This window comes from Coenobita brevimanus, chromosome 86 (genome assembly GCF_032717465.1).
Source record: "Coenobita brevimanus isolate Jiangsu-jjx chromosome 86, ASM3271746v2, whole genome shotgun sequence".
NCBI classification, from domain to species: Eukaryota; Metazoa; Arthropoda; class Malacostraca; order Decapoda; family Coenobitidae; genus Coenobita; species Coenobita brevimanus.
This window is the reverse complement of record NC_137039.1, coordinates 27332893-27350402: the sequence shown is the minus strand read 5'-3', so window position 1 is coordinate 27350402 and position 17510 is coordinate 27332893. Positions and strand designations below refer to the sequence as shown.

The following is a 17510-nucleotide window of genomic DNA, read 5'->3' as shown; positions in this document are numbered from 1 at the left end:
TTTTTTTTTTTAAATAAGGAAATACAATTGATTTGGTTTCGTCTGCGGAGTTTTGATGTACCCCTTTCTCTGTAATGGTCAAATTCTGCAGTTCCGTAAAAAAAATTAGCCTACAGTTTTTAGTAAGAAATTAACAGATTTGGTTTCGTTTGAAGAATATTGGGGTACCTTCCAGCATCCCAAGTATTCATCTTTTACTGTCCATTTGAGAAAGCTTTTGAATCAACAGTATAATATATTTTTAAAAAAAGAAAAGTAAGATTTTTTTTTTTTTTTCAGTATCTGTGTTTTTTACAAGCTAACCTGTCCATTCTCTATAATTCTCACCCATACACATAGCCTTACATTACTGTGTAGGTCACTTCCAAGCTTTAGAATTCTGACCTATACAAACATCATCAGTGTGCACGGGTTAAAGTTCTGGCGTGGTGCAAGGAGTCGCCCTCTTCCGTAGCGATTTATTTTGCGGAGTGAATCTCTACATTCTCTTCTAGGTTCTTCATAGCGCTTTAAATTCGACTTAGTTTTGTAGTAATAGCATGTAAGAGGATATCCAGGCCTAATATGCAGCATAAATCGCTAAGGAACAGGTGTCACGTGGAATATACCAAAAACGCAGCCTCTAGACTTGCAATTATAGTGGCTTTATTTTCATCGGATGGAACTGAGCTACTGATCACAACTTGCATACCAAGTCCTGCTTGCGTGAAATTCAATGAGCTTTAATTATGAGGTAGGAGTGAGCGTCCTTGGTTACTATTCAAATCAACCCTCCCTTCTGACTACACTCGGCCTTCAACTGAGCTGGAAGGGGTTATGGGTCTTCTTCAGGTGCATAGAATTCAGTAAGCTTTAGTTATGATGTAGGAGTGCGCGTCCTTGGTTACTATTTAAATCGACCCTTTCTTCTGACTACACTCGGCCTACAACTGAACCGAGAGTGGATAAGGATCGTCTTCTGGTAACAACAAATGTAAATCACTATACACAGAAAACCAGTACCGTATATTTGAGGCTCATGACACAGGCCAGTGCATGGGAAATAGTCGTCGGGAAGTGCTTTGCGTCCCACACCTTGCAATTTACGCCTTGTTAGTGCCTCAAAATACACATGAATCTTTAATGGCACGAATACAAGTGGGAATTATTCAGGATTTTAGAATATTGTACTATCCCATGTCTCGTGTGTACCCACTAAGGTAGTTCCCGCCATACTCAGTTGCTGGAACATCCTTTATTTTCTGTTCGTGCTGTTAATATTAAACTGTGACGATATTAAGACGAGAGAAAGCATGCGAAAAATTTTCAACGTTTAATATATATAATAAGTTGCAATGAGAGATGTGCTACGAAGTCTCCAATGCCACCTAGAATAGGGTTCTACCATCAATGATTGTAGGTTTGAAAGAAATCGTCGACCACACACGTCATGTCTCGTGTTTACACTGAGGTAGTCCTCTCATGACTCAGTTGGCCCAAGGACATCTATTGTAATTCAGTCACGCTATCTCCATATTATTTTAAAGATATAACCTTCACAAAGCTCGTTCATTCTAACCTGACCAAGATCCCTAACATCTTTCACCTCAGTTCACGGCCAAGTGTTAGTCAGATTGGAGAATTGATTTGAGCAGTAACCAAGGAGACTCCTTCCTCCCTCATGACTAAGGCTCATTGAATTTCATGCAACCAAGACTTAATATTCAAGTTGTGGGAGTGGCCCTGGTCCATCACATGAAAATAAACCAACTACAGTTAGAATTTAGCACAAATGTCCTCTTACTGAAAGCAATAATAATTTCTTACAGTAAAGGTGTGGCTAAGCTGAAATATACCTAAAAATTACAGATTATACAAGAGATCCTTCCTAAGTTAAATAAGAAGTAAACGAATGAGGAGGAGGGTTAGGTTTTAGGGCCCCTTAGACAGTCATGCATGATTACGCAAACATGGTAATTGCACAGGCATACCCGTTGTGTATTGGTGTGACTGAATGCCTGTACAAATGATTGAATAGTATCAGCATGGTTTGATAATTTCTCGTCAATCATGACGCTTGCATAATTATGCCTGAAGGTGTACGGAGATGATTGGGCAATCATGGTACTGTAAAAGCCGTCTCATGTGTGAAATTTGATCTCTTCATATGCCAGTCCTTCATCCAGACTCTCCTTTTCCTTTTATTCGTGGGCTCTGTGGTATCTAGAGCACGGACATTTAAAAAATGGGGTGGCCAAGCGGCAGCCCAGGGATAACTGTTTGGGAAACGCTGGGAATATTTCTCTTGGAAATTTAGGGTGGCCAGTGCTACCCATAGCCATTCCTCTGGCTACCCCACTGCTCTGGAACAAGAATTATTGCTGTATATGCGCCTTCAGTACTCATCTTTGCAAGGTGCGCCGCGCACGATAACTGAAAATTGCACACCCTTATTAGTATGGACAAAACCAATGACTACGCAATCATGATTGACCTTGTAAGGAGCCCTTTAGAGCCAGTGGCGTAAGACACTTCTCAGCACCTCTTCCTAAGCAATTTATTTTTCGTACTAAATTACTCTGAACACTGTTGACAGAAGAATACTTTTGTGTACCTTTTTCTATTTCGTTATCCTACCGCCTTCACTCACTGTTTCAGTGATAATGTGTTAGTATGTTTCTATATTTATTTGTGGATATGTGTGTGTATACGTGAGTGTGTAAATGTGTCTTTAATTGTATGTGTGTGTTTGTGTGTGTGTGTGTGTGTGTGTGTGTGTGTGTGTGTGTGTGTGTGTGTGTGTGTGTGTGTTGACATTCTTGTATTTCATCATTCCTGCGCAATGACGCACTAGACATTGTTAGTTGTGTGTGTGTGTGTGTGTGTGTGTGTGTGTGTGTGTGTGTGTGTGTGTGTGTGACCTTCACACACTATTTCCATATGCTGTATCTTCCCGCAGTGCTGTCAGGCAAGCACATGCATCTCACATTACACACACACACACACACACACACACACACACACACACACACACACACACTATCATTATCATCATCATTATCATTATACGCTTAGCTCCCTCCAAGAAACATTAAAGGGATCCTTAGAAAGCACACTGAATAAAGCACACACACAGTCTCTCTCTCTCTCTCTCTCTCTCTCTCCTGCCAGACGAGTTTATTCTGTAGAGGAGAGACTGCACCGGAAGGCTTAGGTACAGCTTTCATACATCCCTCATTATTATAAGGTCTTCTCTGGCTGAATCAAATGGTTTGTCATTGATGATGATCGTCATGTAACTTGGAGAAAATGTTAACCCATTCATTAAGATGCTGTCTCTATTGTTTCTCTAAATTCAGACGATTTTATTCAGCGTGGAAAAGACCTCTCGTACTGAAGGGGCTACTGAAGACTATATTTAATTCCATTTCGAAGTCTGTCCTATCCTGAATAAAATCACTAGTTGATAGGTAGTTAGATAGATAGATTTCCTAAAATGAAAAGCTCTTATCGATAGGTGAACGTCAAGGAAATATCACTTCACAAAATGACTCATCCCGCCTATCAGTGCATATAATACGGGATTACTAAAGAGTTGGTATTAGCGATATTGGCTGGTGATAACAGTTATTAGCGGGAGATAGCGAATGATAATAGGCCTTTGCCTAAAAATGACGTTGGAGATTTCGTAGCACCTCGCTTTTCTCTTTTCATTATATATATTTCTGATACACACTAAGAGGTTATTGTGATTATATAAATAACGTACAATACAATTAAAGTATGCTATGCTAAGTAAAGCTCTAAGGGAGAAGTGCCACGTCTGGCACAGACTATACTCTGCTAAGGCCTAACGGAGAGCATAATATATTCCACGAGAAAGAGAAGTGGGGGAGGGGCACTCTTGAGTGGTCTGCATACTCGCACATTCAAAGGACACCCCCCCCCCCTTTTTTTTTTTCCTAACCTTATACTGTAGATAAACGGCACAGTATTCTGAAACTCAGAAGCAGCCCAGTCATGCACAAGCAGAATCTTTCACATTATCCAGGATGTGCGTGTGTGTGTGTGTGTGTGTGTGTGTGTGTGTGTGTGTGTGAAAGTACCCTTGTTTTCGCTCATGAATGATGTGTGGGTAGCTCTATTACAGTTTAGTTTTTATGTTTTCATCGCTTTGACCGACGTAATGTGAGTCGGTGTTAAGACGATATTATCAGATGTCTTGGTTCATGCTTTTATTATACATTAGTGATTCACTCTGAATGTCTTTTTCATGTTATGATTTGCATGTTTTATATGTGTCCAAATTAGTTGTTACGAAAATAGCATTTTCCCATGGCGACAAGTTTTCCCCTTTCCTTGAATTTAAAGATGAGTATCAATGGCAGTGCCTTGTAATTTATTGTTATGTATATTGATGTAGTTTATTTTAATAGGTGTATTCCTATTTTATGTCGTCATATGAGATAACTATCACCGGTGCGCAACCCTGAGATAAAGAACAACGGTCGGGTAACGGGTTGATGTCATAGCAGACGGGAAAAATGAAAGCAGGTGCTTGTTTAAGTGAGTTTATCTACGTAATGGTTTGATTGTGCATCATTTTAAGTTGTATCAAGAGTGTCTCAGCAAGTGAGGTGAAAAACTGCGTGATTAGTTACCAATCTGTGCAGCCTGAGAAGCCGAGATAGTCACAGCCCAGTGAAGAACCAAAAATTTAGGTTGTGACGGGTGTTCGGTTGCAATAAGATATTCCACCTGACACTGTCCGTTTTCATGATAGTATTATATTATGTTTGTTTTATTGTTGTGAATAATTCTTGAGTCTGGAATATTAGTGTACAGTTTGAGTGATGGTTTAGATTTTTATATTTTAGTTTACCACATCAGTACCATATCTAACTTTGATATCATTATTTATAATTATTTAAAGTGTGGTTCGTCATTAATGGCATTTTGGGGGGTCATTTGCCTTACCTGCTACATTTTTTTATGTTGTGGTCAGGGAGAATTCCTAGCAATTATACAGTACAGTACGGTACACCCTACCTAGCATAGCAGCTAATATCTGCAGGGCAAAAGGTTGGCTGTGCTGTAGATTGCTTTTGTCTCTTAGGGGATGTGTGTGTGTGTCCAGATAGCATGTATTGCCCTGAAGCATTGAATGGCTTGGTATAAATAAGATCTCAGGATAGTTTGTGTAGACACCAGTCACCCTGTCTTATCTGTATGCTGGGAAAGAAAGGCCCATGAGTGTGTGATGGTAGAAGAAGCTTTGGCAGCCAGATGTAATGAACAGCACCCTGGCTGGCTTGTGGGAGGTTTTAGCTCTACTTAAAGCACTATAGCCTTCAGGGACCCACTCAGATGCACACATGAGCAGGTTGTGAGAGGAGAATGCATTAACTGTATAATATTATGTTTTTGTCAAAATATATAAACCATGCAGTATTCATAAGAGATGTTGCATGAAAGAATTTGAGTACCAAAAATAAACAAAGGAGCAAAACGTCATCTGCCATGTTTCACGCCTCCAAACTCCATCATGTTTTTGGCTGTCTTGGCTGCCCAGGCCTGTACGTTATGTGGCTGGGAGTACAGTAGAACAGATGCCTGAGGGTAGAATTGCCATATACCTTTTTAGTGATAGGATTGTCATCCTTATTTAAAGAATATTTCTTGGTATTTAATATATAAGATCGACACAATTGTCTTTGTGGGAGATGGTAATATAATTGTCATGGTTTTTATCTCAGTATGCATATCAAGTTGTTCTGTGCCAATCATAGTTTATATATTATTTTCTATGTTGTTATTTCTCTCCTTGTATTGTTGATATTTATATTTTGGTGTTGCAGGATGAGCGGTGTGTGGGCACTGGTGGTGGGTGTTGGGCAGGAGCTGGCAGCAGATGTGGCAGATGGGGTGTGGCTGGTGGTGGAGTCGGTGGGCTTGGCGCCACTCATGGTGCGCCTCAGAAGGGAACTGGCCACTCACTCACACTCACCCAGTCGCCCCGGACGTTCATTTGTACGCATATTGGGTTCAGCTCTTCCACTCAAGCCAGTAGAGAGACCCTACCTCAGGTAGGTATAGTTTATGCATTTGCTATACGGTAATTATTTTACAACCATGACATGCTGTATTATACCATAGGTTTTATTCATTCTACCATCAGGCACTTGTATCTAGCATAGGAAAGACTTTAGAGAATGGAAAGATTAGGTACAGTCTTCAGTTATTTCTTCAGTACAAAAGCTCATTTGTACAGTAAATTGTATGCAGTTAGATGGAGGTTAAAAACAGAAAAAAAATGGAATGAGGAGGTCTTGTTCAGCACATGCATTTTTAAGTTTAGAATGTAGTAGACTATTAATTGAATAAATTACTGTACAGGAAACATTGTGGTATACGTGATCCATGTTTACTTCATTAAAATATGTTTCCCTCTTAAAGTTAACCCCATCAGGCTTTTTGACTATATACTGGTAATCCTTTTTACATCGAATCATTATGCTCTGTTGAAAGTGAGATTTGAACTGCTCTTTGCCTTTGAACTCTGACTTTATTTTATCTTGTACTTTGCTGTTAGCCAAAGATGTTTAAAACATGCAGTGTGTGTCATGAGTGAAGGCTTTGAATCCCATCCTGGGGATGTGGTAGCTCAGGGGTAGGGTGTTGGGCTCGTAATCGTGAGGTTGCAAGTTCGCACCCCACCCAGTGGCTGCTGTGCTGGGAGGGGTAGCACTCTCCTGTAACCCTAGCAGGGCTATATGATCTGATGAGGTCTAGCTTGGGGATTATTTTATTTTATTTTACTTTTTTGATTTATTATTATTTTTTTAAAATCCCATCTTATCGAAGGTTCAGTTTGTAACAGAATTCTCAACTCTTTGCCCTTGCCTGGTCAGTGAATGCTTATTACCAGCTGTACTATGTATGTCACATGTTCACAGATGTTCACGGTAATCAGAAAAGCGTATCAGAATTGCGATATCCAATACTGTGCTACCATACCAGTACAGAACTATGATATTGATGTGTGTGGTATAATACCATAATTTATAATACTTTCACCCTGAACTTGTAGCTGGTGTAACAGTGCTGTGATTTTAAAAATAACTGCTAGAGCAGTTCTTTTACCCTCAGGTAACAAGCATAATAATAGTAAAAACTAAAGTCTGCAGTCATGCTGAATGAATATCTAGTCATTTTAATTACTGTCAGCATAAATTAGTGAGTTTGAACTAACTAGAAGAGGGACAGAGGCAGCACACAAAGTAATTTAGTAAGCATCCATTATCTTTATGAAGAATGTTTTTAATTTTGAATAGAAAATAGAGAAAATATTTTTTTTATGAAAAGAATGACCACAAATTTGGTTCTCTTGAATTTTTTACCCTTTAATTTTTAGTACAGTTTTACATTTCATGTAGTGTACTGTTGAACTTCAAAATTCTCTCCTCCCACCCCCCCTTTTCTTTTTCCTCCAGATATGTCGCTCTACGAAGTTTGAGTACCTCATGTGACTCTCTGTATTCAGCACACACGCAGGGCACCATTGACCCACGCTGGCTCGCTGATTCAGAACGCTCCACTAGGTTCAGGTTGGTCTTTTATGTACATATATATATATATATATATATATATATATATATATATATATATATATAATTAAAACTACAGTTTGATGTGGATCAGTCCATGTTGTACAGTAGTTTCTATACTTCACCTGCCTTAATGTTTTTGCTCTGGTACTATAATGCTGGTATATGCAGCTTTATGCAAATAATGCCCACAGTATAGTGCAAGCATACCATTTAACACTGCAGCTAATGCCAGACAGTGATCATAATACAGTTTTATCATTAACTAAACATGAGATGCATATGACAAGGATTGCACCCCTTTATACTTTGGTGGTTAGTGGAATAGCTCTTTCTCACAGGTGTTTGTAGAGCACATCTTAGAAAGAGATTTGTAGGTTGGTCTTGCCTTTGAGCTGGAGCTGAGAATTTTGACAGCTGGAATGATTGCTACATGGGTGTGTGGCCCATTTCACTGTGCACTTTTGATATTTCTTTTACTATTTCCCTATCCTGCCCACCTCATTTTTCAGCAACAGGTATGGATAGAATGATGGTGATGAGTAATTCCCAAGACATTCTGATTTGCAGTTTTCATTTAATTACTTTTTCAAGCCTTGTTTTTCAGCTTATGTTCAGTCAGAATAAGTGGGCAGGGAACTGATGATATACTGGCCAAAGCCTTTAAACCCCTGGAGAAGAAGAAGTCAGAATGAGTCCAGTAATTGTGCTCTGCTGACAGAAACTACTATTAGCAGAAGCTGCTCTGTTCTTACTGTGGATGTTGTTAACCTGGATTGGAATGATATTAAAATATTTTAGTTTATGAATTTCATTGCATTTCTCAGAATTTCAGCCATCAGCATTTTGGTTGTGGAAAGATCATTTTATATATTTCATTATACTGTACAGTGTTAATATAGCTAGATAAACTGCTAGACTCAGTTTCACTTATCATGCGGTTATTAATTATTGGAAAAATCCCAGTTGATTATAGGACATTGTGACAGAATTATAATAGCGGGTATGTTCGTAGTTGTATCATGCTTTGAATTTTCAGTGGCAGATGGAGATTATAACATTAATAATTCCAAGAATTATTGCATGGTAGAGGTTCATCATTTGGACCCAAAGGATTAATGATCAGAATTTAGATGAGGGGACTGTGGCAGACACTTATTTTTGTACTTGCTTGTATTTGCATATACTGTATTGGTGCTATATTAAAGTATTACTTTCATGCATGCTGTCATACAGGATGGTGAGTACTGTGTGTCAATAGAATAGAACAGGTATATTTGTTGACACCATTACAAAAAATATAGAGTGCAGCTCCTTCATTATCTACATTAGTAATTAAGGTATGTAATGTAAGTCACATACAATTTTCATTTGAGCTGTTTTTGTTCAGCCTCAGTCTGTGTAGTAAACGGAAGATGTGACTTAAATATACTCTACCAAGCACTGCTTTCAAAAGACCGAGAAATTATTAAGAACAGCTGCATTTATAGTTTGCATGGGGGGCAAAAAAAATTTGTTTGACATGAGATTTTAAAGTTGGAGATACAGTGATTTTGTATCCTAACACTATTATCATTGTTACATTGAAACACAACATGGTAATCATCATCATTAGCATCACATTTAATAAAAGTATGATCTCTGCTGATGTTTACAGTACCTACATTTATTAGTACAGTAATTTAATAAATGGAGGCAACACAGGATTAGATGATGATGATGATGATTTAATAAATTGCAGTTTGCACACTAAACTGCATTTCCTTCACAGTAATATTACAAGATATTCCCCATCCACTCTCGATGTAGTGCTGCTCTCAGGTTTCTGCCCTTTCCTCTCTTCCTTCCTTCATTCCATCCTTCCTCTTCTGTCTTTCTTTCCTTCATTCTTTGCCCTTCTGCCTGTGGGTGACTTTACACTCCCTCTTGTCTTACTTTCCTTTATTCATTCCCCTTCCTACTGTCTGTGGGTGGCTCTACACTGAGTGACAAGCCAAATGGTTTCCTGTACACCAGGAAACCATTTACTATGCTGGGTGGTAACCGTATGATCAAATTATGGCACCTGGTGGTTTAGTGGGTGATTAAGGCCCTCCAGTTGGATGGAGCTTTTGTAGGTGTATATCCAAGGGGTGGTTGGAGTTTATTACTCACATACAGTAGTGCCACTCAGGGATGAGTGAGGCTGGTCACTCGCAACTTACCTAGCCCCGGGCTCCTACACTCCTCATGGGGCAGCATAGGATTGGATGATGCATGGATGAGTGGATTCTCCCATACCGTATACCTCTTTGTACACATTCTGTCATTTACAAATTGACCTACTGTACTTGGTGATTTACTGGTATTATTTCAAGTAGTAATCCACAGATTCTTTAGCCTTTATTCAGCTGCACCCCTCCCCCCCCCCCCTTTTTTTTTTTTTTTTTTTTTTTTTTTTTTTCCATATATTTTTATTTCTGTTGAATACAAGCAGTATTTACTTTAATGTAGCTTCAATTAATTGTATTTTCAACCTCAGGCCTGTACTGTCACGCTGTGAGACGGCCCCTGAGCTTTTCCCTCAGGCCTGTGAGTTTGACAGTAATGGTGAAACCAGCCCACGTTCCTCCACACCCTTTAGCCATGCATCAGAGTCTGGGCCACTGCGACATCCTGTGGCCTATTACCCTGATGGCAGCAAGCCACATGATATCTTCCAATATTCCACACTTCATCGCACTAATCTCCAGAACTCATTGCTGCATCAGTCAGCACTGCATCACTCAGCCATTCATGCTGCTTCACCCTTCACAGACCCTTCAGCACTTGCCAAGATATCAGCTCTTGAAGATGAGCTGTCACAACTGCGAAAACAAATATCATCGATATTAAATCAGACAAAACGCCCTGCTACTCCCCCACCCAGCCCTGTTCCATTCTCAGTGCCTCCTCCCCCTCCACCACCACCCCCCCCTCCTCCACCTCCTGTACCTCCACCACTTCCTCCTTCAAAGTTAATAGCCCAAAACAAGATCATCGTAGCACAAAACAAGAACTCAAACAAGCATAAGGATCCAGTAAACCCAGTGAACCAAAATAATTCCACCCCAGTGTGTATGATGGATGTACTGAAGGGACTCAATAAGGTCAAGCTAAAGAAAGTGTCCAGGTACGATCAGAACATTGTATTGTCACCTTAGCCACAGTATTTTTATTACTGTTATGAGGTTATTTCTGAATTGTTGAGCAGCTTAGAAATTTATATAGACTAGTACTGTATTTACAAACTTCTTAACTCCAGTCCTCATTGTCTTGTGATTAGACATTAGGTACTGTTCCATATTACTGTACCTCTGCTTTTCCAGGCCTTAAAGAGCCCTTTTTTCTTGTTGTTCTGCCACTTTGTTTGAAACATAATTGGCCGTGTATTTCATCCTGCTACTTATTGTATGGGCAGCATGCAGCAGACTGTTTTTGTGATGCACATGTATTTAAAAAAAAAAAAAAAAAAAACGGATATCTATCTGTCTACCTGTCTATAGCCTGACATCATAATCCCGTAAAGGTTGGCCATTTGTCCTTGAGTTAGTTGTTTTATGGGGAGGGTCACTTACACTCCGCCTGCCCAGTTGTTGAAACGTAGGGAATGCTTATAGGTTGGTCATACGGCAACCACACAGCATTTTGAATGGTTTTCAGGCTTACAGGAAACTATTAGGTTTGTCACTTAATGTAAAGCCCCATGAAGAGGAAAGAAGAGCAATAAAATGTGACAGGAAAGATGGGAGAAATTGATAGAGAGGAGGGCAGACAGAAGAAGAATGGTAAAGGTGAAGGAAGAATAGGCAGCACTACATCAGATGAATGGATGATGGTCCCCACCACTGGTTATTGTAAATGGTTTTGAGCTAAGGGTTCAAAGGCTGAAATGATATACACATGATTATGTGGTCCATTATACAGTCTACCCTTTTGATAGTTCTGCTCTTATGCTGTCTCATTCCTGTATCTGGTATCTAGATTCTACCTGCTGTGTGTTAAATAAGATTTGAATTAATATTTGACAGTTTACTAAATGTATTTGTCTGATAGTCACTTTTTGGAATGAGCTAAAGAGTACTGGTAGTATGTTTCATAAATTAGCAAAGAAGTGGATATATGGAAGAAAAAGGTAGTAGCTAAGCTTAGCAACAATGTATATTTACAGGTCACCGGGTGGAACTCCTGTCCGATCTCGAGACAAGTCACCATTAGCTAATGACCCAGCAGCTATCATTGCTCACGCTCTGAAAAAGCGGTTTGCTAAGATGAATGTAGAATCTCCAGAGAAAGACCATCATGATGATCACAATGGTTTCAGCTCCTCCGAAGAAAGCACACCCCAGGCCAAGAAGAGAAACTGGTCAGAGGTACCCAGGCGAAAGCTGGTGGAAGAGAACAGTAACCCAGCACAGAATCTGGTGAAACTCCTGAAAAAGCCATCACTCAAGTCATCAAAGCCAGGGCCAAAAGATGAGGAGAAACCTGCACTGCCTGTGGTATGTTGACTGATTGTTACCCTTTTCAAGCTCGTATGAGTCACTGAGTTGAATAAAATTTTCAGGTATTAGCTGGAATAGAATAAAACTGTTAATACACAAGTTCCATTACTCACATACAGCTGAAGAAAATCATCGGGTGTCAGCTGAAATAGAATACCAGCTTTGCCTTGACCATTTGGAGGTTATTGGTACCAGGATTAACACTCATACTCAAGTGACTCACTCAGCTGAATAAAATCATCAGGTGTTTGCTGGAGTAGAATAGTTAATAGAGTTCTCCCGTCTGTGAGTGGGTTAATGTATTTGTGTTGTGTTTGTGATGATGATAATGATGTATTTTTAACTTCTGCTGTATTTAATTTTTTGTGTAATGAGGATAAAAGTTTAAGTTTTACTTTCATACATTAAGATAGTGGTTAATGCATTGTTTCTTTCATAGGAAGTAAGTAAAATTTTCATCATATTATCAGTCCAGGTCTAACCCGCGGAAGGCAGGCTCGGAACAGGTCAGTTAGTCATGCTGTATAAAGGAATTGCTCTGGGAGTTGGTCTAGATGGATGGAATAGGAGGAATACAGTATTAGGGACTTCAATTGGCTGTCGAAGTTCTGAAGTGCTAATCACCTCGCATGAGATGACAGAAACCCGTTCCTGTGTAGCAGTAATCATCAGGTGTGAGATGGTGAATTTTCCTGGCACATACTGGTAATCATATTTGGCATTAGATGGTTTCTTCAGCTACAGGATGTCTATTGAACATTGAATTGTGTGCAGTGAGTATATTTTGTATTTTCCCATATTCTGATATAAGATGTAGTAATCTTGACACATGTTTTGAACAAGACCAAACTCACTGTTGTAGGGCCTGATTCTATGAATAGTAGTTGGGTTTTTGTGGCTGTGTAATATGTTGTCATGTTAATGGATATGTATATGTGAAGCTACAGAATGTGGTAAATGTTTTTGGCGTATCAGATGGACCCAGGATTCCAGGGGCTTGAATGGTGATTGAAAGGAAGTGTGGCCCATTGGACTGGGCAAACTTAGGCTGTCTGGATGTGCTACTCCTCACCATGCCCTAGGGTGGGAAAGGAGGTCCAGATGATGATGATGATGTAATATGTTGTATTCTGACTGTATATAAGTACTGCATATCTTTGTTTGCTCATATTTCAGAGCTAAAATACAATAGATTTAACTTTCCTTTCTTACCCAACATATATACAGCTCCAAAAAGAATGAATCAGGGGAGGTAATTGGGTAGAACTGAAACAAGGCTGTATGAGTTAGAGCTTGCTGTTAGGAAACTGGATTGATAGTAGAGGCAAGACCAAATATACAAGTTGTGTTGTTCATTTGAAATGGGATTAATGAGGAATATGTGTGGGGTGTGTAGAGTGAATGAGTTGAGAAATACTGTACCATACTTTGTGGAAGCTGTAAGAAAGTTTTTTATTATAGAGTAGAAGAAAGTGTGCATAGATAGTATGGTCATATAGAGAGAATAAAAGAATTAATAGATTGGGTAGTGAAAAGGATATAGTGAGTTGAGGGTGGGAGGAGTCATGGTAAGCCAAGGAGAAGGTGATTGGGTGTGGTAAGTGTTTGTGTGTAAGAAAGTGGAGTATGTGTTAGGGTGGTAGAAGTCATGGTAAGCCAAAAAGAAGGTGATTCGATGTGGTAAATAAGTAAGAAGGTGAATTATGGAAGTTGATAATGTTAGGGAACAGACAGAGCTTTTAGTTGGTTGAACAGATTGTTTAATTTCATAGTTCTGAAACTATCTGGAAGGTAATGTGATGCAAATACAGTATTTAAAGAAACTTGCAATAAATAAAAATGTGCAGATGGTTAGCCCTGTGAGGTGGAGCCATGAAACCTGGTGTGTAAATAGTGTGTGAAAGAGTGTCTGGCTCATTACACTTGTCTTACTGTTGATAGTTTTCCCTCTCTTGTAACATATCTTTGTTTGTCTTTTGGATATTACACCACCAATCCTTAGGGAGGAAAGAGGGTCAGGTTGAAAGTGACAGTAACCTACAATTCTTTCCTTCTGGTAGCTCCCCAACAGGAGAGCTATTTGTGTGGAATGTTTTGTTCATAAATTTGTCTTCGTGTCTCGCCTATTCTGTTTCTGTACCCATTAACTCATGATTTTCATTTTTAATATTGCTGATGTGTCTTTTTTAAGAATCTCAACTAGCTATGCAGAATTTACCCTAAGTTGGCTTAAAATTGCCATCTCCCCATCATGAGTCATGAGGTATAGCAAGAGATCAATACTAGAAAATGATGTTAGTCATGAGGAGTGCTATGAGAAGAATGTTGAGCCATAGTTTGTCTTATTTTTTCACTGAGCTTCATGAAATAAGCTGCAAAAGGACAAATATGGGCCAAGTTAGGGTAAAAAGGATACTGGTGGTTTTGAAGCATGATTAGTTATGGTACAATAGTCAGTTTTCTGCGTCTTCCATAGTTGCTTGCCACATCAGTGTATTTTCATCAGCTTTTGTTTTTAACATTAGTTAATCTTTTCATCTTTTTGGCTAGAGTGCCTGCAGCTGTAGAAGCCTTTTCCATTTTCAGATTATTCATTGTCTCCAGCTACCTCTTTGATGTTTCCAGTACCTTAGCTGAAGTACCCTACTTGAAATGTGCATTTCTTTAACTACTGCTTACTTCATTTCATGTTAGTATGAGTTGAGGATGGTTCATTATGAAACTGTTTCAAGCAATTGCTTACCAAGGCAAGAGCTGAAACACTGTACAATATAAACAAGTTATCATTAGTACTATCTCTCCTTCTGCAGCCCTTCAGGTATGGTAATTCAGTGTTTGGGTATTTCTTTTTACACAAGTTTTTACACAAAATTTCATATATATGCAGGAGCCATATTTTTCAAGTTTCAATTCAACAAAAGGCTACTATACTTTCTTGGTCATTTATGTTATCTATGAACATGCTTATGGCTTCAGATACAGAGATTCTATTTCCTCAGTGGAAACAGGGTTTTATTAATGATGATGATGAAGTCTTAACCAAGTGTAAGGAAACTCTTCTTCACTGCAGTTTGGTCAGCACCTGCTCAAGAAGCGAGTGGTACCACCTGCCGAGCCTAGACAGAGTGTCAGTCCATCCAGTGAGGCATCTGACCTGTCCCGGTGACACCAAAGTTACCACTTCTTGCCAAGGCGCCTGTTGTCGATCCTCATGCCCTCTCATTTCCTCTTTTGTCTGTCATCCTATTTTCTTTTGTTCTTCCTCTTTTTGCCCATTGTACTCATTTTGTCTCTTGCAATTCCACCTGCCCCCCCTTTAACCTAGCCTCCTGCCATCCTTTTTTACACCATATTCCCCGTCATACTGTCCTCTTTCTTTTCCTTGTTGCCTATCCTCTTGTCCCCGTTTTTTCCCCACCTTGCCAATCCTCTTATTCTGTTTTCATCTCCCATATCCATTTTCATTCATGTCATCTCATCTGTTTACTCAGTTTTTACTCATTCACTGTATTTTCACCTTTTATTATTTTTACACCATTCTTTGTTTTTACTCTCTTCCTATCTTCGCTGTTTATATTTCTTTACCACAGCCCTCTTCCTCATTCTCTCATGTTCTTCCTTATCCAACATTCTCTCTCTCTCTCTCTCTCTCTCTCTCTCTCCACCAAAAGTTTTGTTCCTAATGCTTTTCCTTTGTAATTTCTCCACTTTAATTTTTTTACGTATGTATACTTTCTAACATTCCTGCTAACAACCAGTTGTGTGATGCATGAAGTATTTTCACCAGTTAGATATATTTTTGCATTTGTTAGTCTGAAAATAATGTATTTTTATTATAACTGTCCTCTTGAATCTTTTAAGTCTTAAATGCTCACCATTCAAAACTCAGAAGCCTCTATTTTCTCCCATTCCATTGACATGCATTCATTATTGTCATAGTGATAATTTATGTTATTTAAGGTTCTGATGAGTCACTGTTTAACCACTTCACTATGAGAGCTCCCTCTTATGATGATTGCACCATTTGATGGTACCTAGAGTTATAAATGCCATTTTTTGAATGGGTTAAGTACCATACATTTTGACAAGGCAATTTGATCATTGCTGCATTCCAGTTTCTTTTGTCTTTCATATTGCAGAGTGGAAGTACAGAATGTACCTATTTTGTTTATATGTTCAGCTTTTTTGTTATTTTAAGCAGGTTTCTGCTTTAAGCTTTTTAGTAGTCAGGCTGTTAGGGAACAGGCGACTCGGTTACCTTGACTGTTGTGACTAGGTACATATGTGTTCATATTTGGTGCTGCTGAAATGCTCATTCAGGGCAGAGCTATTCTATGCATTATTGTGCATTTATATGGAAAGATTCATGCATGATAATACAGTGCTTCATCAGCTATCAGAGTCTCTACCTACCATGCCACAGAACTTTGTCTAGTCTTTAGGATGTAGACGAAGGAACACAGATGTTGCATTTAAGTTTTACATCTTCGAAATCAAAATGTGATCTTGTAATAATGCAGCTTCATCCGTTAACTGCAGTTACTTTAAGCTTATGTGCCACCTTATATGCAAAATGCAAGATTTGTGAAAGATTTGCACATGCTGTATGTGTGTGAATGAAACAGTAAATGGTATAACTACTTTTACACCAAAAATGGATGTGTGTGGTCCATTTCACTGAACACTTTGCTGATAGTTCTAATTTTTTTGCTTTTCTACTTACATTTGTTGATTCTACCAATTCCACCATTTATTATGCTGGGTGGTAATCATATAATCAAAGTATGGTGCCTAGTGGTTTAGTGGGTAATTAAGACGCTCCAGTTGGATTGAGCCTGTGTAGGATTATATCCAAGGGGTGTTTGGGATTTATTGCTCTTGTAATGCCACTCAGGGATGAGTGAGGCTGGTCACTCTCATCTTAATGTCAGGACCAGCTTGCCTAACCCCTGGCACCTACGCTCCTCATGGGGCAACATAAGATTGGATGATGGATGGATGGATGGATGAAACAGGGTAAGGTTGATACTGATGACATTTTTCTTGGCACTGTGATATACATTAGTGCTTGCAGTGGTATGTAAATGCTGCCATGAGTGTAGAGTTCAGTTAGTGGTATGGCAGTTTCTGCAGTGATTGATGTTCACCATATTGTAGTTCATTATATTGCCATTCAAATGTTTGTGTTAATCCATCCATCTATCATACAATCCTATGTTGCCCCATGAGGAGCGTAGGAGCCCAGGGCTAAGCAAGTTGATCCTGACATGTAAGACGAGAGTGACCAGCCTCACTCATCCCTGATTGGCATTACAAGAGCAATAAACTCCAACCACCCCTTAGATATAAACCTACACTGGCTCAATCCAATTGGAGCACCTTAATTACTCACTAAACCATC

The 17510-nt window shown here is 39.1% G+C and overlaps 1 protein-coding gene across 2 annotated transcripts; it reads left to right on the top strand.

Annotated features, from left to right (window-relative positions):
• The first annotated feature begins 4503 nt into the window (after positions 1-4503).
• LOC145410543 (uncharacterized) lies at positions 4504-16667 on the top strand. Of its 2 annotated transcripts, none has more exons than XM_080280660.1 (6): positions 4504-4545; positions 5838-6065; positions 7473-7586; positions 10108-10737; positions 11776-12106; positions 15180-16667. In XM_080280660.1, exons 2-6 carry the CDS (start codon positions 5839-5841, stop codon positions 15273-15275), a joined length of 1398 nt encoding a protein of 465 aa, XP_080136786.1. In that variant the 5' UTR covers positions 4504-4545; position 5838; the 3' UTR covers positions 15276-16667. The 2 variants fall into 2 exon arrangements, with proteins under 2 accessions (XP_080136786.1, XP_080136787.1); XM_080280661.1 differs by having other exon boundaries at positions 4518-4533.
• Positions 16668-17510: the final 843 nt, after the last annotated feature.

What these genes read in the sequence shown, in the direction of transcription:
- LOC145410543 (XM_080280660.1), top strand. Translation starts at nt 5,839, where the DNA reads ATGAGCGGTGTGTGGGCACTGGTGGTGGGTGTTGGGCAGGAGCTGGCA. An exon ending in GTAGAGAGACCCTACCTCAG is followed by an intron (nt 6,066 to 7,472) that starts GTAGGTATAGTT and finishes TTTTTCCTCCAG; the next exon opens with ATATGTCGCTCTACGAAGTT. An exon ending in GAACGCTCCACTAGGTTCAG is followed by an intron (nt 7,587 to 10,107) that starts GTTGGTCTTTTA and finishes TTTCAACCTCAG; the next exon opens with GCCTGTACTGTCACGCTGTG.